We start from the raw sequence: 24,379 nt of genomic DNA on the forward strand, positions 1-24,379 counted from the left end.
CAAAAGTTTTTTCTATAAATGCCAGATAAGGAGTGTGAATTACCCTGGAACTGCCATGCACTGAATGCAGCCAGAGCAAGGAATGAGTATTTTAAAGCAAGCAGAGTGTAACTGTGAGGGGTGGGTATGGATGGGCCTGCTCGGCCTTGTGCCCAGGGCTGGGCCTGCAGACACTGGCAGTCATTTCATGCCTCAGAGCAGTAATTTCACATTCTCTATGAAGCAGTTTCACATTCTGTATGAAGCACTAAGCATTTGCTGTGCTGGCTTTGGCCTTTCCCTGTGTGATGGGTGACTGGACTTCAGCAGCAAATCCCCTCTGGTTTGCAGCAGTTGCTCCTCAGGGCTGAGAGCGGCTGCCATGGCCTCTCTCCCTGCACTGCCAGCCTGGAGCTGCCTTCACCCACCAGCACAGACATGCCCTGGCCTCAGAGCTGCTGAAACAGGGAGGGTGGCATTTGTGAATTGTTTCTGTGGCCCTCTGTGCTCCCAAACACTTGCCCATCACCTCACCCTGCGTGTGAAACTCTAGCAGGGTTAAGGACAGAGCAGGACAGGCAGCACCCATGGCTGCTGTCAGGGTGAGCTGAGTCCTGCTGGCTGTGCTCATCCCTCACTCATCCCTCAGGCAGGTAGGGCTTGGCTCCTGTGCTCTGAGCAGCACTGTCACTCCTGGAACTGCTCCCAGTGCTTCCTTTGTGGCCATGACCTCTCCCAGCAGCTTTGTCCCACACAAGCCTTGTTAAGCAACAGGCAGAGTGGAGGTGATGAAAGGTTTTCCAGAACTCAGAAATTTGCTTCTGCAAAACTTCCAGTGAATGAGAACTTTGCTGCACTTGTAACCAAACATAAATTATTTCAAATTTTGATTTTTCTGAGTGAAGTTCTACACGTGCATCCCTCCTGTGTATTGATTGAGTAAAGCCTCCTGTAGCAGGCAGGCACTGAAGTGATGGAGATCTTTTTAAGTCAGCAGATGCATATCTCAAGGGCCTAAACAGTTTGTTTATTATTCCTTGAGGACGAAAGTAAGGTTGGTGGCAATCTCAACAAGGTTTAACAGTGAAAACCAGAAGTTTCGCAGTCCACAGGCTGCTTCTTGCCTTGCTTTGCTTAAGCTGTGATTTGTGTTAGGTTGTTCCTCCAGTGTGGTGCCCTCCAGCACAGTCACTGCAGGGAGCACAGGGGGACTCCAGCCTGGAGCTGGAGTCCCAACACAGTGGGGCTGTGTTGCTGGATGGGGTCAGCTCCTCATGGCTCTTGGCGGTGTGCATGGGCTGGGGCTTGGCAGGAGAGCCTAGAACATTTACTTGAGCATTTCTCACTTTTCTTAGCCTGTCATTTTCAACCTTAATTCAAGCTGTGGTGTGCCCTGCTCTTCCTGGGGCAGAGGCAGTGCTGGTAGCTCAGCCAGGCAGGCCCTCCATCACTCCTAGCACAGGGTGTTGCTGCTGAGCGTGTCCAGGTATTTATCTATAACTTGTGTGTACCAGATTTCACGTTAGATACTGAATCCTTGTAAGGACTGTAATCCATCTGTAGCTTTCTGGCAGGCAGCAGATGAAAGCCCTGCAGTGAGAGCTGCCCACGTTTGGAGGCTGGGCTGGTTCCCTGGCTCTTCCCTGGCTCTGCCCCTGGAGGTGCCTCGTGTCTTCTCCCTGTGCCTGCCTGGGGGTGACGTGTGTGTTGGAAGATCCCTCCTCCCGTGGTTCCTGGAAGGAAAGGAGCATTTTTCTCCCCTGAAGTCACCTCTTGGATCCAAGCTGCCCCGGAGCTCAGCAGGTGCTGCAGCAGCAGGGGCAGAACTGCCTGGGCTGGGGCAGCTCTGGGGCTGCCCTGCTCACCTGGCTCATCAGCAGGGCACATCTCACAGGAGAGCAGCACCTGTGTGGGATCACAGGCTGGGAGCATCTCCCCTGGCACCTGCAGGTGTCTGACACAGCCCCTCACAGCCCTCTGCTCTTGCAGCTCTTGCTGCAGTTTGGCTTCTGGTTTGCAGCTGAGGCTTCCCTCCTTGTTTGTTCTCCCTGCTCCATGGCAGTGGGTGTCCATCTCCCTGCCCCTGTGCCATGGATGGGCTGCAGGTGTGCAGAATCTTGTGTGGGGCTTGTGTAGAGATGGTTTTCCTGTCTGAGAGAAGAAAAGGGGATTTTGCAGTGGCCCAGCATGATGCTCATCCATCCTTTTCCCAGAACTGCAGAGGCAGGGAAGGAGTCATCTGTGCCATGTGTTAGTTGTTAATTTTAGCTTTACCATAACTCTTGATGACAGGGCTTGGTTGTTTCCTGCTGTAGGCAGCATGTAGCAGTTATCCTGAGATATGGTGGGGCTGCAGAGCAGTGAGGCTGCAGCTCATCCCTGGGCTCTGGGGCTCAGGCTGTGCATGCTCCCAGCTCCCACAGCTGCTGCCTGCTGCAGCTCAGGGGCCATGTGGTGCCACTTCTCTTGCATTTGTGCTAAACCTTTCAGGTTATAAAAGGATGGCTTCAGGCACATGCTGAATTCCACCTGTGTCTGAGATCAAAGGTGGTTAATGGCATTTATCAGGTTTTTTCCCTAATTCTGTCTGCCTGGTGAAGTCTGTAAAAAGTAGCAGCATGTGCTGGCATGGCCAAAAGAGCATTAGCAGATCTGATGTACAGGTCCCAAACTGAAGTTCTTGGAATTCACAGGCTGCTGCACGGAACTCTTACAAGTACCAGCAGGCTGAAAAATAGGTTGTTGCTGATACCTTTGTAATTATAAAGCATTGCATTTGGTCTCAGGTCCCTGAGCACACCAGAAGGTGCCAGTGTGATCTGTTGTGCTGGGTGAGCTCCCAGGAGCTGTGCCTGTGCTGCCATGCAGGGCTGCAGGCTTGCCTGCCCCGTGTCCAGAGGTTATGTTCTCTCTGATGTGCTCCACCTCAGCCAAGTGCATGGTTGAAGATGTGGGGAGCCCTGGCCGTGTGCTGGAGTGCAGCAGGGAGGCTCTGAGAGCTCCTTCTCTTCCCAGTACCATTTTGTTGGTGGTCCTTTGCTATGCCCCACAGAGTGTTTGTTCAGTCTCTGTTCTCTGGTTCAGTGCTCTGTGAGGGTGTGAACCTCTCTCCACCCCAGCCAGGCTGCTGTGACTCTGCTCCTGCCTCAGCAACCTTCATGGCAACTTTGAGTAAATGCAACACCTTGCAATGCATTTTTCTGGGTAGAGACACCAGACCTGTAGGAGAGCTGATGACCTGGGCAGAAACAAAGCAGCCGCTGTGTTGAAGATCTGGGTACAGCTGACTGCTCAGAATTGAGCTGTCAGGAGGGGCAAGGAATTGTATAAGGGCAGAAGTTGCTCTGAAGTCATGTCAAGGGAAGTGTCAGAAACCAGACATGGTTGCTCTGCAACAGAACATTCTTCATAGGTGGTTTAACAAGCCTTGGAATTGAATCTGGGGAGGGGGAAGAGTGATGTAGCTGTTATGTCAGGGCTTCACAAGCCCACAGTGTGCAGTCTGGGCTGGGACTGGTGGAAAAGCAGAACTGAGCAGCCATGTAATCAGGGCTTCTCCTTGGCAGCCATGAGCTCACACTAAACTCACACTGCAGCTGCATATATATTTTCCAAAATACCCTTTTGGAATTTTACATACACTTTTTTAGTATGCTAATCATCTCTGTGGTCATTCCTTCCTGGAGTTAATGACTGCTCTCTTGGAGAAAACAAGTTAACAAACTGACAGCTGCTCCTAACTAATCACTTGCTTGGGGAGGCCAGTGTGAGTTTAGCATCCACAATAAATCCTTCTTTTGCTTCTGATGGCTCAGTGCAGCAGTGTCAGAGAAATGAGGTAATAACTGCATTTATCAAAGCAGTTTGGACTGTAGTAGATTTGTGCACAAGGGCCCAGAGACAGAATTGCCAGAGTTACAGACTGTGGGTTCCTGCTCTGCTTTGAAAAGCTTTAAGCTTAGATGGGAAAACGTTGTTGAGTTGGTATAACCTGCCAGGCAGCCACATCATCAACAGCTGCCAGGGCTGGCCCCAAAAGATAGGCAAGGAGTGCCCAGGGAGCTGGGGGGCTCTGAAGGGGCTTCCCCTGTCCCCACAGCCAAGAGTGAACCGAGACTTGGAGCAGGGCATGGTGCTGAGGTGGCACCAGCTTGGCCCAGGTGTGACCCTGGGGCTGTGCAGCCCCTCCTGGGCCAGTCCCTGCACAGCCTGGGATGTGCTGGAGCAGAGAGCAGGGCCTGGGCTGGGATGTGCTGGGATAGAGAGCCCATTCCTCACTTCTGGGCTCTCTGCTGCTGCCCAGAGTGAGGAATTCCTGCAGCTGCTGGCTCACAGGACACCTCTGCCAGGCACAGTGTCCACAGTACCCATCTCTGATCAGTTAACCTTTAACTCATGGCAAATAGAGGATGTTATCCATAACATTTGGTTACAAATAAATGAATAGACTTGGCAGCTGTGGGTAAGGCAACAAATGTTCTGAAATTTCCATTTCTTGTGTCAGGGCTGAGCTTACCCAAGGACTGGCATTTTCTTAAGAAGTTTGCAATAAACTGATGGATCTGGATGGCAGCTAGTTTGTCTCACTAGGTTTAGCTTGGGTAGCTGTTAATCTTAAAGTTATAGCTTTTGTTTCTCTAAATTCTGAGATAATTTTTACGGTTTAAGAAAATATTAATGGATTTATTGAATTTTGAAATTCATAATTTCATTTGACAAATAGTCTAAAATGGCAACATTGTGCCAGAATGTTGAGCTAGATAAATGAAAAACTAATCTCCCTTCAAGGCATGAAATGAGGGAGTTAAAGGTATAAACACCAATAAACCCGGTGATTTAATTAATGGTCTTTCCATTTCAGTATTGGAATTTGTAGTACAGGAAAACTGCTTTTTTTAAACTTGCCAGTATCCCAATTAATCTGATCCCACTCCACAGCTCACACTGATGGCTGTGTTGATGCTGCTGAACTGTTGAAGCAGTTCAGTTTTGGAAAGGGTGTCTTGCACTGGGCTGGCACGGCCAGGTTCAGGTGCTGGGGGGGCTCTGTGAGAAGCTGCCAGAAGCTTCCCCTGTGTCCAGCAGAGCCAATTCCAGAGGCTCCAGGACAGACCCGGCCCTGGCCCAGGCTGGGCCCCTCAGGGACAGCAGCAGCACCTCTGGGGACACTTGGGAAGGGGGAGGAAATGCCCTGGAGCTGCAGCTGGTGAGAGCAGGGAGGGTGTGTGAGAGGAGCAGCTCTGCAGAGCCCAGGGCAGGGCAGGAGGGGCAGGAGCTGCTCCAGGGCTGGAGCTGAGACCCCCGAGCCCTGGGCTCAGCAGGGACCTGAGATCATCCCCTGGAGCCCTGGGGAACAGCATGGAGCAGAGATCATCCCCTGCAGAGCAGCATGGAGCAGAGATCATCCCCTGCAGCTCTGGGCACCCCATGGATCACAGATCTCCCTGCAGGCCCCATGCAGGAGCAGGGGGTGCCTGCAGGAGGCTCTGACCCCGGGAACCCCACACTGGAGCAGCTCCTGGCAGCACCTGTGGGGAGAGGAGCCCAAGCTGGAACAGCTCTGCTGGCAGGAGCTGTGAGCCCACAGGAGAGCTGGGCTGGAGCAGCTCCTGAAGGACCAGGCTGGAGCAGCTCCTGCAGGACTGACTGCACCCATGGGAAGGGACCAGGCTCCTGAGGGACTGCAGCCTGTGGAAGCTCTCAGCCTGCAGAAGTTCATGGAAGGATGTCTCCCAGGAGAAGAGAGGGATGCCTGTTCATGATATGCTGATCATCCCTCACAGAACTTGCATTTTTATTTTCATGTACTTACACAGCATGTGCACAGCAGGGGCAAATTCTGGAAGATAAAAGCCTCGTTTTGTAGTTCTGCGGTTCCTAGGTTCTTAGGTGTATTTGCAGTTTTGTGGGTGCCAATAATTAATGCCAAGCTTGTCCGGCACTTGTAGAAATAGAACAACACAGCAGTTTCTTTAGAGTTGTTTGAAGCAAAAAACTCTTTGTTCTTATTTTCTACTGCAGTATTTAAAAAAATATCACCAGCCTTGTCTTGAGGGACTATCCTGCTAGGATTGAATAGAGACCTGTGGACATCTCTGTAGTCTCAGTTGTGTGACAGGAGGACATGGATTCGCCAGAGTTTAAGTTCTTCTTCAAATGGATACAAAACCAAAGTGATCCTTGAATAATTCCCTTCCTTGGTTTGAATTTAGAGGGGTTATGCATAGGTAGGAATAAATGCACAGGCAAAAGACTCTCAAAAACAAAAACCCGAAACCATTGAGGAAATAGCTTTAAATATTCCCCAATCCCCTCCTTTGCAACGCTGACTGAAATCATGACCTTCCCTGTGAGTTGGCCATGTGTAGAGCTGACCTCTGGCTCCTGGTGGTTTGGCCTCCTGTTGACTCCATGGAAGCATCCCTGGCATCCCCCAGGAGCAGGAGCGGGCACTAAAGGTGAATTTCTGAGCCCACTGCAGCACAGCCTGGATTTCTGCCCTGGGACCAGAAGGAAGGCAGAGGCTTTGCTACTGGGGTGTAAGGTGCCAGGGTGTGCTGATGAGGTTACATCCTCTGCTCACAGGGAATGAAACAATTCCTAGATGTGACTGACAGGTCCATTCTCCCAGTGGCTTTCACTGCTGTGCTTGGTGTTGTGTTTGTGGAGAGGGCCAAGGAGAAATCCTCTGGGCTTGGACGGAATTGTTGTTTTATCAGTGGTTGTTGAATGTCGTGTGGAGGAGCACTTTGTTGTGAAGGTCTCACTGAATTATTTCTTGGGCTGGCAGAGTTGTTTGCAGAGAGTGTGTGGATTTCTCTGTCCTTTCTGGCTGCACCTGCCCCCTCTGGGTTTCTGTCTGCAGCCAGCCTCAGTCTCCCTGCATTGAAACACCAGCAGAGGCTTGGCCCCCCCTTAATTTTGGGTTGATTTCCATGCATTTGTTTCCCTGCAGCCGCCTGCTGCTCTCTTGGGTACTTGAATCTATTCAGGGTGAGGAGCTCATTGATTCAGGGTATCAATGGTGGGGGTCTCCTGAGTGTTGTGAATCAACAGCCTGGAACTGTTCTTAGGAGCTGTGGAGGATTTTAACTCTGATTCTCTTTCTGCTTTGTAGGTATTTGTATAAAATGTGGAAAAGGTGTGTATGGAGCGAGCCAGGCTTGCCAAGCAATGGGCAACCTCTATCATACCAACTGCTTCACCTGCTGCTCCTGTGGTAAGTGACATCTGCTGTGCCCTTCTTCTGTGCCTTCCTGTAGAGCCAAAAGTGAGACCTCATCCTGCCTGCTTCCCCAGGCACAATTCCCACACCAGGCTCCAGCTTCTAAAGTTGGTTTTTATTTGCCATCTGTAAGTGCTCAGTGGTGTTTTTCTAAGCAGCAGCCCAGAAAAGTAGTGTTTGGTTGTTTGAAGGGCTGCATTTACAAAATGGCTTCAACCTGGCTGTTAGAAGCACTATGTGCTTTAAATCACTTGTGTTTATGGAACTGTAATGTGCATGTATCATTTTTATAGAAAAAAAAAGGTAATTTTGTTTGGCCAAAACCATATTTTTGTCACTTTCTATTTGCAAATGCAAGTCTAGTCAGGCATGTGTATTTGTCATTTTCTGTGTAGGCACTGTGTTAAAAAATTGTTCACTTGTGCTTGAATGTGACATGAACAAATAGAATCTGTGTGTTGAAATGTCTTATGCTATTACAAGATTTTATTTTTGTGGGGGAAAACTAGATGATAGATCACTGTTTCCTCCTTGCTGTTCTCAGGACCTTTTTAGGTTTCCCTTTTAATCTGAAAGAGATGTTTCTGTGTGTGATTTGGGGAAATCCTGGCTTTGCCAGGGGAAATGGAAAATTCAGGGCAGCATTTTCGGAAGTGTGCCTTAAATCAGGCATTGTGAACTTAAGTTGGAGACTTCCTCAGTGTCTTGTCTGCAACTGCTGAGAGCTCACAAATTCCCACCAAGCTCAAGGGAAGTGTGAGAGCTCAATTTTCAGGAATCAGGTGATTTTTCTTGTTTTATGCACTCATCTAGTGAGGTTCTTTATATATGAAAATATTTGCCTGGATATTGACGATCTTGTTATGATACAGATACACAGCAAAAGATTTATTCTGAGCAGAATGTGCTGAACACAGATTGTTTCTAAAAAGGATTAATTAAGGATTAGAAAAAGGGTAAAATATTATTGGCATAGAACCAAATCAGTTGATAATCAGAAGAACATTTTAAAGTTCACTTCTGACAGGAGCAGTGTTTTCTTTTCTCCTGAGATTTGTACTGATAAATATTGGTTTAAAGCAACCTTCAACCTGAATGTAGATTTTAGTGACCTTTCTAAATGACTCTGGACCATTACCAGCTGCAGAGCTGAAAGCCCCTCAGGGATTGCTGATGACTTTGCTCAGGTCTGACAGTGAGTTAGCTGTTTTCCTGGCTCCCAAAATGAGCAGCATCCTGCTTAGCAGAGGATTACAAAATAGGATATCAGATAATGTCTGTCCACAGCATTAACCTAACCTAATTGCATGGGTGAATTCCAGCTTCCTCTCTGGGGCAGAAATGTTGGTTTTAAGTACTCAGACTGCATGTTTGCTACCATGGGGTTCTGTGTGCAGGTCACTGTTCCTGACAAAAATGTGTAAGGGACAAGAAGTGTATGTTAACAGCAAAATACAAACACAACTCAATTATTTAAGCACATAACAAGCTGTTCTGACTGTTGTGGCCAGTGCTTACCTACCAGGGGGCAGCTTGAGACATGTCCACCTGAGGCATTGCCTGCCCCACCCCTGGCTCCCTGGAATTTGGTGATTCAGGCGCTTCCCGTGAGTCACCCCAGCACAGGAGATGCTCCAGGTTGTCTTTGAGCCTCTCACTGTGCTGCTCTGGGCTGGAGGCCCCACCAGGACAGTTCACCAGTGGAAGGGCTTGGATGGAATGATTGCAGCCTCTGGTACAGCCCCTTTGGCAGGGAGAGTTTGGGCACTGGAGAGGGGCTCAGGCAGCTGAAACACCTGAGCAGAGCTCAGCTCAAGGGGGAGTCCAGAGCAGAGCTTTTCCTCTCAGCTCTGAGCTGGGATCACCATGAGCCAGCTGGGAGCAGGGTGCTGCATTAACTCTTTCATTTCTCACTGTGTTTTGGGCTGTGCAACCCATGGAAAGCCCAGAGTGGTTCTGTACAGTGCCTGTAGAGCCAGACCTGGGAGCAGGGTGTGCAGGTCCTGTCTGTGAGACCTGCACCCTGAGAATGGGGCTGAAAGGGCTTTGCAGGGGCTCAGGGGCAAAACCAAATGGAGACTTGTCACAGGACTGCACTTCATGACCAGGGAGTTCATTTTGTGACATTGCTGGGACCTGTGTCAGAATCCTGAGCTGTAGGTTTGGTGCCCACCTTTGGATGGGTGAGAGTAACCAGAGAGGGCCCAGAAGAACTGAAATAGATGATCAAAGACTGGAGGAAAGCTAATCATGAGAGCTCAGTGTATTTTGGGTATCTGAAATTGTGGGAGGGTCATGTGGCTGGAGCTTGTAAGGGCATGAACCATAAAACAGCATTAGAAAGTTGTCTCATATGTACAAGACAAACACAAGAAAAATCTTTCCTGGAGGCTGAAATTACACAATTCAAATAGGAAATCAAAGACAGTTTTTCTGCAATGAGGATGATTAACTGCTGGAACAAAACAGCAAGAGAAGTGGCAGATTCTCTATTCTTTTTTGTTTTCAAATTAAGACCAAATGTCCCTTTGGAGAATGTTTTAAGTTGAGCCAAGCTTTAGGTAATTGGGTGGTCATTAATGATCTTTTTTAGGTGAGGGGTCACAGCACCCACTGCTGCTCCTTCTGAGCCTTTGACAGCAGAGTAGAGAAGCCCATGGGTTCTCTCTGCCTGAACCTGTGTCCATGCTGTAGTTCTGTGTGTGTTTATGTGGTGGTTGGCCCTGGCTGGACTCCAGGTGCCCACCAAAGCCACCCTGTCCCTGCCCTCCTCAGCTGGATGGGGAGAGGAGAGATAAGGAAAGGCAGTAAGTCAGGATAAGGGCAGGGAGAGCTCCAAAAAATCTATTAACAACCAAATCAAAGTAGGATAATGGCAAATAAAAACTAAATCTTAAACCAGCTTCTCCTCATCCCTCCTTTCTCCCTGGGTTTAACTTTACTCCCAGCTTTCTCCACTCTGCCCTGAGTGGTGCAGGGGGATGGGGAATGGGGGCTGTGCTCAGCTCATCCCAGGCTGTCTCTGCTGCTCCTCCCTCCTCGGGGAAGGGCTCCTCACATCTTCCTGTGCTGCAGTGTGGGGTCCCTCCCACAGGGGACAGTGAGCTCCTTGAGCTTCTGCAGCCTGAGAGCTTCCATGGGCTGCATCCTTCAGGAGCTGCTCCAGCCCAGCTCTCCTGTGGGCTCACAGCTCCTGCCAGCAGAGCTGTTCCAGCTTGGGCTCCTCTCCCCACAGGTGCTGCCAGGAGCTGCTCCAGTGTGGGGTTCCCGGGGTCAGAGCCTCCTGCAGGCACCCCCTGCTACTGCATGGGGCCTGCAGGGAGATCTGTGATCCATGGGGTGCCCAGAGCTGCAGGGGATGATCTCTGCTCCATGCTGCTCTGCAGGGGATGATCTCTGCTCCATGCTGTTCCCCAGGGCTGCAGGGGATGATCTCTGCTCCATGCTGCTCTGCAGGGGATGATCTCTGCTCCATGGTGTTCTGCAGGGGATGATCTCTGCTCCATGCTGTTCCCCAGGGCTCCAGGGGATGATCTCTGCTCCATGCTGTTCCCCAGGGCTCCAGGGGATGATCTCTGCTCCATGCTGTTCCCCAGGGCTCCAGGGGATGATCTCAGGTCCCTGCTGAGCCCAGGGCTGGGGGTCTCAGCTGCCTCTCCCTGGCTGCCCCCGGGTTCGGGGTTCTCAGCTCCAGCCCTGGAGCAGCTCCTGCCCCTCCTGCCCTGCCCTGGGCTCTGCAGAGCTGCTCCTCTCACACACCCTCCCTGCTCTCACCAGCTGCAGCTCCAGGGCATTTCCTCCCCCTTCCCAAGTGTCCCCAGAGGTGCTGCTGCTGTCCCTGAGGGGCCCAGCCTGGGCCAGGGCCGGGTCTGTCCTGGAGCCTCTGGAATTGGCTCTGCTGGACACAGGGGAAGCTTCTGGCAGCTTCTCACAGAGCCCCCCCCAGCACCTCAACCTGGCTGTGCCATCGCAACACAAATTAGAAATGTGAGAATACAAGCACAAGATTGCCTGTCTGTCCTTTATTTTAGTCTTTTTTTCCCTCAAGTAACAAGAATGATCTGAGGTCATCTCCAGCAGTTTTTTGTTTTACTTTCAACTGAATGTTTGTAGAAAATAAAAAGCAATAACCAATGACAAATAATTCTGCACCTGAAGATATCTGATTTAGATAAGGGCTCAATACTTAACCAGCTCCAATTAAAAAATAAATAAAATAATATTTCAAACCCTTGGGAAAAGTTGTGGTTTGGAGACCACTCAGGCTGAAATGTGATAATGAATGATGGAGCCTCCAAGGCCCCATTTCATCATTTGGCAGGGAATGTTTTCAACTCAGCAAAGACAAGTGCAGTTGTGCAGAGAAGTGGAAATTTTGCCTGAGTCAGAGCCTTTTCTTAGGCACTTCTTTGGGTTTATCTTCAGTTCCAGTGCCAGGTGCCATCTGTTGGGGTGTCCTGGTTGAAGAGAGCAGCGTGTGCCGGGCCAGGCCCTCCTGAGCCTTCCCAGGAGCTCCCAGAGCACTTTCCCACTCAAACTGATGCCCTGAGAGGCTGCCCTGGAACAGAGGCTGGACAGAGCTAAAGAATAAAGCAGGGATTTATTAAAGGCCTCAATGGATGCACCTTGGGCAGCACAAGAGCCCAGCCAGGGCTGCATCCGAGATGAACCAAAATGGCCCCAAAATGCACGGCCAGGCACGGGGTCCCTCGCTGTGATCAGTTCTGGTCCATTTGCATCTTGCAGTTCACTGTCCAATTCCAGTCCCACCCTGCTTGTTTTTCTCTCTCCAGCCCATGGTGTTTGTGCTCTTGGGCTGAGATTTGGATCATTTGTCCTTGGTGCCCAGCTGGAGCAGGAATTGTTTTGTCTTTGCTCTGTGCAGAGAGCTCACCATCCCCTCATATGAAGCTCAGACCCTCACACTAAAGCAGCACAGAATGTGAAAAATATAAAAGCTAAAATCTAAGGCATGGCCTCCATTGTTTATCACATCATTGCTGGGGGTCTGTGTTGCTTGTAATTAAGAGGAAACCCAAAACCAGCCTCTCAGCCATGGGCACATCAGTGGGGGCTCCAGCCTCACCAGTGTAGAGGTGTAAGGATGGACTGGGGTTTTTGGGTCTCCTGCAGCGAGGGTGGTTCCCTCTTTGAGAACATGGATGTGGAAAGATGAGAAAGTATTTCAGGTACGCAGTAAATAAACGGGAGACTTCTGTCCTCTCTAGACCTTTTGGTAAAATGTCTCAGATGGTAAATCTCTTAATTGTCTTCTGAGATTCTGGCAATGTTGGAAACAACCCTCAGTAATTTATTGATTCAGACTTGTACAGACTTCCTCACAAAAGGAGATTTCCCCAGTAAGCTGAGATTAGAATTAAAATGGAAAGGAGGAGTAGATGACTTATTGGACATGTTTCATGTGTTGCTTTTCTGCCTCTCATTGTGTTCAATGGGTGCTGGATGCCTGAGCCTTGCTCCTGTAACTGAGCAAGTTCAGCATCTCAGATCCTTGCTCTGTCAGGAGATTTTTGCCAAATCTCTGTGAACTCCTACAGCATTCTGCCTAAAGCCATCCTCCTCAGACAGTTTTTATTCAGAGGTCAAAGAATTCTCTTCAGGTAAGGTAGAAGCCAAAGTGATCTGATTTCCTGAGATCAATTGTTTCAATGTAGATCTTTATTCACAATCTTGGAAGAAAAAACTGAAGCTTGTTAGGATGGTTTTTAAATGCAGATTCTGTCTCAGCCCTGACACCAACAGAATCTCTTCTAGGCCTTGATTCAGCAAAGCACTTAGATGTGTTTAAATATGTTATATTAGTCATATGTAAAATTGCTTTGCTGAATTTTAAATAACAGATATTAATTCAGGCAACAACATCATCTGTCCCTTCTGTTAAGTATGAAATCTTGGCTTTGGCAGGAGTTCAGTTGCAAATTTTGCTTATGGAAGACAAGAGCTGAAAAATATCTGCCTGAACAGCTCATCATCTAATTCCTCTTGATAGTATTTCAGAGCATGACAGGATTTCTTGAAGGATAATTGCTGTAATGCCAGACTGCTTGTGTGATCCAAGTGCAGGTGAACAGTTGCAGGAATTAATGCACTCTGGTTGATACTCATTAAAAAAGAGAATTTCCCAGGCTCCTTCAGTGTGCAGATCATAAAGTCATCCACAGTGTCTTCAGGCTGAAAATTTTAATCCAGAGGCAATGATGGCAGAAACTACAGTAAGAGGAATCTTTACAGTGAGGAGTATCAGTTTGCTGTTTGTAACTCAGAGGGTGTGAGGGAATGAGCTTTGGTCAGGGAATGAGCTTTGCAGAGGTAAGGGTTGGAAGGCTCTACTTTCAAAGCTGAGATGTATTTCACCATAAAACCAGGAACATGTTCTGGTCTCCTGTGGAAGCAAATCCTTGAGCATGCCATTCATCTTTATGAACTTTTGCTGCGGGTTTTGAGGCACAGAAAATCATGGCAAGATCAACCAGAAGCTTAAAGCAAACTGCAGCACCTGAGGGGATGCAGCTCTCACCTGGTGGCTGCTGGCCAGCCCAGAGCACTCACAGGGGTCAGGCAGCACTCCAGCTCTGAGGGACACCTGGTGAAGGTGTCACAGTGCAGGTGATGATGGGCAGTGCTGCTGCCTTGCTCAGCCTTCACAAGCTCATCCAGGTCTCTGGGAGGGGATCCAGAGCTGCTGGTTCCAAAGGCCCAGTGGGACAACCACAGTGGCAGTGTTGTTATTATTGTTATTATTACCCTGAGGTATTGGGAGCACTGCTGAACCAGCCCATGCCCCCAGCTAATGGGAAAGGGGAGTCAGTTCATGGCCACAGTCACAACCTGCCTGTTCACTTCTGTCTGAGGCCACTCAGTGCTCCTGGGTGCAGATGTCTATTAATAGGAGTTTGCTCATGTCCCAGAGAAGTTCCTTGTGACACTGGAATTGGTCTTTTGCGTATTTGCTGCCCCAAGTTGAACCTTTGTTTGCTCTTGGTGGCAGTAAGGCACAGAACATCTTAAGGAAGCTGTGTCCCTTTGGTGGATATTTACAGCAGTTGGTGAGTTTTTAAAATACCCAAATTCCCAGTGGAAGGTTCATTTTCAATCCCTATTTGTTCCGTCCCACAGTGTATTTATAAGTTTGGCATGAGTCGCTGTATCCAAATTGCACACTGCCAGTGCTTGCTTTGGAGCTGCAAATTAAACTGTCTGTAAATGTGACTTTCCCATAAAATAAAACAAAATTCTGTGTCGAATCAGTGAGCTCTACCGTGTGTGTCCGCCAGTGTTAGAGCTGATAACCACAGTGGTACAAATGTGTGTGCTTGTGTCAGTGGCTCACCCTTGGTGCCTCATGGCTGACTTTTCACTGACTTAGTGCAGGTTCAGAATCTGTTCATCTTTCTGCAGCCACTTTGTGCAACTCTGCTGGGCATCAGGGAAAACAGGAGCCCTGGAGGGAGAGGGGCTCGTGGGCTGTGCAGTGCCAGGCTGTGCAGTGCCAGGCTGCTGGGTAGCTCCTGTCCTTGTGTGCTTTTCCTGCCATTTTCAACCACATGTTGTTGGACTGGAGCAGGCTGAGACATTGGGGTGTTTGGTCTGTGATCCTGCCAGAGGCACTGGGTAATCAATATCTGGTGCTCAGGGGCCAGGCTGAGGAGTGGATGTGTGGATGAACATCCAGTGCTGTGTGGATGAACATCCCTCCTGACTCTCTGCTCACACCCTGCTCATCCAGCTCCAGCCCACTGTTGGAGAATGGAACCTGGGGCCACTTGGGCGTTTGGTGGTTTCCAGGCTGTGACTGGAGCTGGCAACAGGGCTGTTGTGTGTGGGGCAGGATTTGGAGATGGGATTCCCAGGAAGAGCTGAGTGCTGTGCAGAGGTGGGAGGTTGGGTTTGGTGTCTGTGCCCTGGTGCAGACGCTGGTGTCACTGAGACAGCTCTGCCTGAGTCACTCTGCATCTCTGGGGTGAGTTCCAGCCTGTGCTCAGCCCCACACTCCCCATCTAACCCCCATCAGGAGAGATGGGCAAAGCCATTCCCAGTGTGTCTGCAGCCCACCCCAGGGCAGAGCTCAGCACAGGGAGGTGCTCACTGAGGGGCAGTGGATGGCAGAGATGGCAGCTGGCTTCACATGCTTTGGGCTCCCCTGTGCAAGACTCTGAGTCTCAGCAAAGGAATATAATCTTAATTTGAATTAAAAGTCAAACTTGTTTACCAGCCCACGTAAGAGCCCAAGTACCTTTGGGTACTGATTGCTAGATAAACATTTTATCTTGTTCTGTGGTTAGGCTGATAATATCCCAGGCTTCAGAACAAAAACAATGGGATGGAAAAGGGTCATCAAAAATGTTTGAGATGGGATAGACACAAGAAACGCTATTTAAAATTTATGTAGTTGAGTTTTACATTTTAGGAGGCATTTTGTATTTCTCTGCATTGCTGTCTGAGCTACCTGGGACCATCTCTGGCCCAGCAGGGCACTGATCTGTGTGCTGGGCTGAAAATAAAGCACTCCATTGCTGGGTCCCTTCTGCAGACCATGATGGAAATATTATGCCATGATATGTTCTTGATTCTGTGACTAATTTAAATTTAGTTCAGCTCTGGGAGAGAACCTGGTTTTTTAGGGGTGGCTCATCTGATTGCTCCATTTCCATGGGGACATCCCAGATATTGAAGATGCATGTGCTTAAAGCTGTTTTTGGTTGGGGGAGTGTGTGTCTTGGTACAGGGTCACTCTTCCCTTCAGCAGCAGTGGGAGAGCTGGAGGCTCAGCCCCAGGGAAGGGTGCTGGGATCAGTGCCTGGCTGACAGGGAACTGGGAAATGCTGCTCTATTTCTGATGATCAGAGGGCATGTGATCAATAACTGGCTGGTGGTTTGTCTCTGTCTCCTTGTTTCCTTGAGGGGCTGTAATTGCATTCTGCTATTGATGATTCCAGCCTGAAATACATGGCTTTTAATGGGTGGGGGTTGCCTGGCAACTCATGATGGAAACTTTCTTTCTGTGTTCATTGACTGACCATAGATGTATTCCTTCCACAACATTTTGTACTCATGATGTGGAACCATTCACTGATGGCACCTGTGATCCTTTCAAGGGTGGAAAACACATAAAGTACAAAAAATATGCTCTATTTTACAAGGTTTCACTCTCTGTTTTTGGTTCTGTAAAAACTCCAGAGAACCTAATCACTTCTTTGCATAGTTTTGTAGGTCTGAAATGTAACCTGTTTTCTAGAGTAACAAGATGTGGTCAAATTTCCCCATTTCCTTATTGACATCTTTTATCCAGGTCTCAGTGGTGTTCTCTGGTGTTCTCACCCACATCTTTGGGGTGTTTAGTCTTCCCTTCTACTCTTTTTTTCCCTTTCTTACTTTCCCCTTGCTTATTTAAAATGTTTTTAACACACTTCAGTTTCTACAAAGGAAGAGATTCCCTTGGGCTGCTGTTGTGTTTGTCTCTCAAAAAGGAAGAAATCCAAATAATCCAGAACAGGCACAGGCAAGTCACTGACTCTGTCAACAGATGTTTCTGTTTCCCATTTCTGTTATCTCTAATTGTTACAAAAAACAGGTGGAAGGAAAAAGTGGAGAAAGGAATGAATTAAAGGAGAAACACAGGATTGGTTTCCTGTAGTTCTGTTGAGCTATTTCTTCTCTATGTTGTCCCTCTATATTTTGCCAAGTGCAAAAAATGCTTTAGTGGTGTCCTTCTTCTTTACTCATTTGAAAATTAAACCTTTAAATTAAACTCTGAAATAATTTCTTATGTAATATAGATCATCATCAGTTATTCAACAAAAAGTTCCATGTCCACACATGCAGTTAAATCAGTTTTGTCCTTCAGCACTTGGGGAATCCATTCTCCTGCCCCCAACCAGCTGATGGATTCTTTCCTGGTGTCTCAGTGCATTTTATCCTCATACAAAACCTGTCCATGTGTATAAACAGCTTCAGGCTCCTGTGTGTTTAGCCCATCCTAAAGCCATGCATCACCTGCATCTCCTCCTGCACCTTTCCTTGGCCCAGAGCTGATCTCACCATTGCTGCTCCTGACTGACCCAAGTGTGGTCTGTGGGACACCATTGCCTGATTGTGCTCCTGCTGTGTTGGGAGGATTGAAGTTCAGATTTTGTCTCTGAGGCACCTTGTGGGAAGTTTTCCATTCCCCATGTGTTGTGTTTTTCTTCTTTGTGCCTGCATTTGCTCTGCTGTGTCTGCTCTGCTACTGAAGAATTCAAACTTTTTTACTATTTTACATCTTTTGTTTTCCATCTCAAACAGGCACAATGCATGACTTTAGTCAAGATCTTAACTGCATGTCAGTATCTTTTTCTCCAGAAAATAGTGAGCTCCTCTGGCACCATTTGAAATCTTACTGTACCCTGGTAATTTCCCATTTGTTATGCATATCTTTGGTTTTTCCTGGAATTCCCAGTGTCTGAGGACTGCTGGGAGCTCATCATCCCCATGTCAAGGAGTCAGGATTATACCACTCTGCAGCCATGGAAACTTCAGTCTGTCCTTCCTCATCAGCAAACCTGCTTTTCCAAACTTCAGAATAGTTTTCTGTTCTTATTCCTGTTACCTGATTTCTTGCAGTTTCTAGCCTTGGCTTTGCTGCTGTCATTCCCTGGTGGCAGTGCCAGGACAGGACCTCTCCCCTCGTGCCAGGCCAGCTCTCAGTCCAGCTCTGCCCAGCCTAAGGAGGGCTGGAGCTCCTGGCAGAGGACACAGCATGATAGCAAATCTGGTATTTGCTGCTTCTGCCTTCACTTCCCGTGCTCTCTGACAGGGGGGCTCTGGCTCTGCTCCTCAGCCATGCCCCTGGCCAGGCTGGGCTCCAATCTCATCCTTAATTCTTGTTAACTGCTCATTTCCAGGGACAGTTGTCTGTATGGCCTGGAAATACATTAAAGTTCTCACCAGAAATCAGCCTGGGTTTTACCTTGCAAATTCATTTTACAGATCAAAGGTTTCCACTGCCACTCTTCACCTTAAGGATGCTTGGACTTCTTGTGGGTCTAGAAAAGCTCTTTCCCATAAGAATCTTGCCATGTACAAAACAAAACAAAGATTTCTTTTTGGTTTTGTTTTGTTAAAATTTGTCTTCACACTTACAAAATATGCAGTTGCAGCAGACTTCAGCACTCTGTGTTTGAGGCTTTCTTCTGGCAGAGGATATTGGCAAACAGCAGAGGAAAAAATCTTAGCTGAGAGGATTGGTAGGCTGGTGGTCACCAAGGGGTGGCTCAGCCCAGAGAGGCAGAGGACAGGGTTTAGCTCCACTTGCTGAGGGTTCCTTATCCCCTTGGACAGATCACATAATCCTGCTCACCTCCCTCCCCTGGGTGATGCTCTGCTGCTTTCAATGTGTTGAGATTCTATGGAGATCCTGAGACCAATGCACTGGAGAAGGGAGAAGCTTTGTAAATGTTTCAGTAATTATTGTTATATCACAAATAGATGCATTTGCTGGAGGAAACACTTGCAGTGTCTGGCAGCCAAACCATACAGCTGCTACTGCATGCTACTGAAACTAATTACTTGCTCAAATAATGCATATTTACAGTTTATGGGGGACCAGTTTGAGCATTATATATCATTAAATAAATGGACTAATGCAAGATTTTAAAAAGCCTGCTTTCCCAGCACTGCTCCCAAGAGCCCTGAGTGCCTGGGCCACGTCAAAAGCGTTCCCATTCCTCTGTCCAAGCCCAATGTTGTGTTTTTAATTTATTTTCAGTATCCAAGGAATGCTGTCTCCAGTATTCAGAGGACTCTAAATCGGATGTGAGACACAAATGCACCAGAGAAACTTATCAGAGAAACAGGCTTGGCATGAAGCCTACATAAACAACCATAAATTCTTCTCATTTAAATGAGAGGACTCGGGAGGATTGGCCCATTATAGCAGCAGTGGGCTGGCCTTGGGCACCAAGGAAAGTGCTTTGCTAACCCCTGGCATTTGACATGACCTGAATGCTTTGCCTGCCTAGAAACTTACTGTTACACACTGACCAGCTTGGTTCCAGTAAATTCACTTCTACAGGTCAAAGTTATTTACCAGCAGGGGATGTTTTCTCCTCTCCTTGGACTTCTCAGAAAATTTTAGTTCATTTTAACCCAGGTAATGAAGAGCTCTTGTTTCCAACCACCCCGTGCTGCCTCGCTCCCTTGAAACACAGAACAGGAAGAAACTCAGTAAATTCAATCTTGGCCAGAAAGCTGTTTTTCTCCCTTGCTTCCAATAAATATCTCATTTCCTGAAAATCCTGTCTTTGACCAAAACTTCTGGGACTTTCTAGATTTATCATCACTCATGGCCAAATCCAGTTTCAGTCAGTGTAGGGTAGTCGGAGTTCATGGAGGGCAGTGGGAGCTCTGAGCTGGGCAGCAGGAGCTTGCTCCCATCACACTCACAGTAACCCTGGGGTTTGCTCCAGGTGAGTCTCTTCCCTGTAGCTGTATAAAAACCATGTAATTTTGCATTGTGATTGTGAACACCATGCCAGAAACAGTAAGGAATTATTTTACTTTTTTTTTTTTTAATTCCTGTTATTTTACCAGTGTGAGCCCTCCACGTGGATGCCCTGCACTGAGCTGACACAAGCAAAAATGGACAACTGCCACACTTGCAAACTTGATCCCCCAGTGCTGAGTTAGGTACAGGAAATGCTTTGTGAAAGGGAACCTGAGGCAGACCCTGCTGTGCCTCACCAGTGGTCAGTGTCCAGTCCATCCAGGGCTTCTCCCTTTACAGGGATCAGGGCTCCCTGTGGCAGCTCCCAGGACTGGTGTCTGATGGAGCAGAGATCATGGGCTGTGCTCGTGGTGCTGGGCTGGGATCAGTGCTGGGCTGTCCCCTGAACAGCCCTTACCCTCTTGTGAGGGCTCTCCTGGCTTCAAATTAATGAGTATTTTATTCTTCAAGCATGGAGAGAACAGGAATGCAGTAACTTCAGGTGTGGTTCTGTGTTCCTTGCCTGTCCCAAATACCCCTGCAGGCTCAGGGCAGGCAAGGAGTGAGGAGGGAATGGTGTTGAGGTTCCTCTGGAAATGGTGTTGAGTGTTTGCTGGACACTTGAGCCTCTCAGTCCCTTTCTCATGAACATTGGGAACTTAAGAACAGGTTGTGTCCTGTGGTCATGGGCCAGAGTAACCTCCTACCATTGATTTGGGGTGCTGGGTGCTCAGGCCTTCAGCATTTCACCCACACAATGGCTATTCCAGGGCAGTGAGTAACCCACCCTTTACACTAAAGTGGCAAAGAGCATTTCAGTCCCTGTCCTGTGTCCTGCAAAGCCGAGTGACAGGTGAAGATGTGGCTTCAGTGTGGTTTTGTGTTTGTGTGACATGGCTGGAGAGGCCTGTGGGGCAGGAGAGGCCTGTGGGGCTCATCCTCTCAAAGCATCTTCTGCCCAGTGGTTTCTCAAGTGCTCTGGTCCCCTCGTGCTGTTTGGCAGAGACATTTGGGCCAGGAGGGTGTCTGGGAGGCTTTTGGCCATCATGGCCTCTGCAAGGGGAATAAAAACCCCAAGATAAACTCCATTGCTTTTGAAGCAACTGGGGCCCTGCAAAGCCATTCCCAAAATCCTCCATGAGTGCTTTCTGCCTTGTGGTGTTGGGGACAGGCCTGCAGGACCAGGTTTCAAATCTGACACAGACCCTGCCTCTCCTCTGCCCTTTCATGCCATGGGGTGCTGGTGGCACAGCAGTGCTGGGTGCTTGGTGACAGGGTCCCTCACTGCTTTGGGCACTGTCCTGCTCTTACTGTGTCCACAGGCTCCTTTGGTGGGTGCACAAACCCTGTGTTCCTTCCCCTTCCTGTTCAGGGCCCCCTGCACTTCCTGACGTGCTGTTACTGCTTCTGCCTGTGGCTCAGCCCCAGCCCTGGCCCTGCCATCCTTGCTGCCCCCTCAGCCCTGCCCCTGCCATCCCTGCTGCTCCCTGTGCCCTTCCCTGCCCTGCCATCCACCCCTGGTGCTCCCTGTGCCCTTCTCTGCCCTGCCATTCATCCCTGCTGCTCCCTGTGCTCCTGACCTGGCCCTGCCATCCCTGTTGCTCCCTGTGCCCATCCCTGGCCCTGTCATCCATCCCTGCTGCTCCCTGTGCTCCTGACATGGCCCTGCCATCCATCTCTGTGCCCTTCCCTGTCCTGCCATCCACCCCTGGTGCTCCCTGTGCCCATCCCTGGCCCTGCCATCCCTGAGGCTCCTGGGCCAGGCTGGGGAAGGGCTTCCAGCAGTTCTCCCTGCTCGGGATGCCCCCATGGGATTGGTGCTTTCTCCTCCTCTCACCAGTCCTAAAGCTGATTTTTTTCTTACCTAAACCCTTCCAGCATTAACTCTTTGTTTACCAGACGCCTGTGAATTCACACTGTGTTTGGAGTAGGAGTAGTAAAAGTGAATGATGAGCCAGGCAAGGAACAGACAGGGATTGGAGGAGAGGCACTTTGAAAGTGTCTGCTGTAAGAAGAAGTAGCCTGAGCAGTGGCTCTGAGTGCAGCCAGCAGGGCTGGCTCTGCTGGTGTGGTGACTGTGCCAGCACACAGCACCAACACCTTCCAGCTCTTCTGGCTGTGCCTGAGCAGAGTGCAAGGTGTCCAATTTAGTGCATATTTAAAAACAATTGTTTAGCAGTCATTTTTGATTATGCACTGTTACATCTCAGCAGTTGTCTGTCAGTGTGCTCTAAAACACAAGTGTGCCATGTCCTGACATTAAATGAGATATAATCACAGGGCCTCAGTCACACAGCTCCCCTGGCTGCCTGAGTACTCTGCACTGCTGCTCTTCCAACTGCACTGCCTGCAAAATTTTTCCTGGAAGTAATGCAAATAATTTATTGAGTGAGTCAGTGGATTACTGACCTTAGGAACCACAGCAGTGTAAATTCAGACCCATGGAAACAATTTGCTGAATCAGTATTAACAGTGCAGTGGTCTCTAGAGCAGCAGTCTCCAAAGTGGGGTGCAGGCTCCCCAGAGAAGTGTTCAAGATCATCCTTTAGGATTCAGGAAGAAAATATTCACATGTGGATGTAAATAATTTATAAATATATAAATGTACATGTATTGGAATGCATGTGCAAACAACTTTTACTGGCAGAGGAGCACTAGGGGAAGTCCCTTGGACTAGGGGAAGAAAGCCTAAAGAACACAACAGCCACCAGAACTTGTTCTGCTGATTCCATGAGTTATTTAACAAAGCACAATCTATGCACTTGGGAAAATAAGGCTGGAAATCATCTACTTAATCTCTTAAGAAAATATGTAGGTGAGAGCCAGAGATCATGTTTTCTAAGCCTTGTTTTTGAAGGGATGTTGTTTTTTATTACCCTGTTTGGATTCAAGTAGCAAATCATGCCTGTTGGTCCAGTGTGCTGTTCAGGCCCTGCTGTGTGGGGCTGGTTCATGGACAGGGGCCCCTGGCTGCTCTCTCTGGAGTCCTGTGGGCTTTGGGTGATGCTGGTGAAGATAATTTGGTTCACATACAGAGATGGCAGCACAGAAGCTGGCAGATTGCACATTGAAACCTCGAGAGGTTTCAAAATTTGCACAAAGGGTAAAGTCCTTTATCAGTGCAGTTCTGCAGCTGATCCTGTGCAGTTGTGAGTGATGAACTTTGGGGCCACAGGAGCATTTGATGTTTGTGGTTTTCTGTATAGCTGCTTCTTCATATTTGCTTCTAGAGCCTTTTCCCCCTAGCCCAAATATTGGGCAAGTGAACAGGATATGCAAAACCCCAAAACCAGGGGAAACTAGGAGTAACCAGCTTTGCTAGGAGCATGGCTGAAGGCAGGGGTTTGCAGTGTCTTAGTCACCAGTGGCTGTAGTGGAGAGCTGATGTCTCATGCTGGGTAGAGAAGAGAGGAAGGAAGTGGATTTAGCAGAAAATTGATTGCATCTACTTGGGCTCGTTCCAGCTGAATCCTGAGTTAAGTACATTCATCCTGAACTAATCGTTGTGGAGAATTGGCTGAAATCTCACATACTTCTTAAAAGGAAAGCTAAGCATTAAAGGAACAATATCCTCATTGTACCTGAGTGCCAAAAGAAGTGAGTGTACTGTCAGGAGCTGTACCTATTCAGCCTTGGGAGCTGCTTGTGGTTTAGTACTAATGTGACCTGTGCAGGAAGCTGTGGTCAGTCCAGCACAAAATATCAAGGGCAACCCAAGGAGGGCTGATCTTTGATTAGATTTCAAATTGGCTGGGCAAACCCCAGTCCATTTCAGTGATTGAGTACAACTGTGATTTTCAGCTTTGTTTTGCTTATGGCAAAGAATACTGGAATATTGTCTAGAACACATACCTAAGGCCCTAGTGAGGTTCTGTTCCAAGTTTCCCAGGATAAATCTGAAGTAACATTATTAACATCAGTGTAATTGTTCACCAGCGTGGGCAACAGGAGAGTTGTTCTCTGTGCAGGTATTTCAAATTTACAGCTAAATAATCAAAACCCAAAGAATGTCCTTCAAAACTAGCAGATGCTTTAACACTTTGTCATTCTGAACTTTTTTTCCCACTGTGTACTATCCTCTCCAAGTTTTCTTTGTGCTTCTGGACCCAAGAACCACTCCCTGGCACATTCTTCCATTGTCCCATGAAGAAAAGGGTAAAGCTTTGCTCGAGATGTCATTTCTAGGCACTGTGGCTCTTAATAATCTCACTTTCTTGCAAAGATTTCTCTCAGGGGAAGGGGAACTGAGCCCAGTGAGCTGGTGTCAGCAGCATGGGGTGCAGCTCTCTGGCCACGGCTCAGCCCAGCCCTGCTGGCTCTGGAGCAGCCTCTGATGCTGCTGGGCTGGGGCTGACTCACACGGTGCTGCCTCTGCAAATCCATTCTTGTTGTGAGACAGCACAGGAGAGACTTTAGGGAAATTGCTCATCTCCCTTGAGGCTCTCCTGCATGTTGCCACAGGACTGGGCTGTGTCCACTCCTTTTGTTGAACATACTTTGTTGTGTGCTGGGAGAGGCGATGCTGCAGCTCACTGCATGTGAAGATGGCATTCAGCAGCCTGCCTGCTCTTCCAGCTCTTGTTCAGATTTCTCTTCATCTGCTCCAGAGCCTGGCTAAGCTGGGACTTTAGTTGAGGCTGAACTTGAATGGAGAATTATGACTTGCAGGGAAGAACCTGGTAGCAATGGTGAGG

The 24,379-nt window shown here is 48.5% G+C and overlaps 1 protein-coding gene across 1 annotated transcript in view; it reads left to right on the forward strand.

Annotated features, from left to right (window-relative positions):
• WTIP (WT1 interacting protein) overlaps positions 1-24,379 on the forward strand; it is an 85,696-nt gene that overhangs the window by 21,836 nt on the left and 39,481 nt on the right. The window contains exon 2 of the mRNA XM_058813529.1: positions 7,097-7,198. Within this exon, the coding sequence (XP_058669512.1) occupies positions 7,097-7,198 (102 nt within the window). The remainder of the gene's footprint in view (positions 1-7,096; positions 7,199-24,379) is intronic.

This window comes from Ammospiza caudacuta, chromosome 13 (assembly GCF_027887145.1).
Source record: "Ammospiza caudacuta isolate bAmmCau1 chromosome 13, bAmmCau1.pri, whole genome shotgun sequence".
In the NCBI taxonomy this organism is placed as follows: domain Eukaryota; kingdom Metazoa; phylum Chordata; class Aves; order Passeriformes; family Passerellidae; genus Ammospiza; species Ammospiza caudacuta.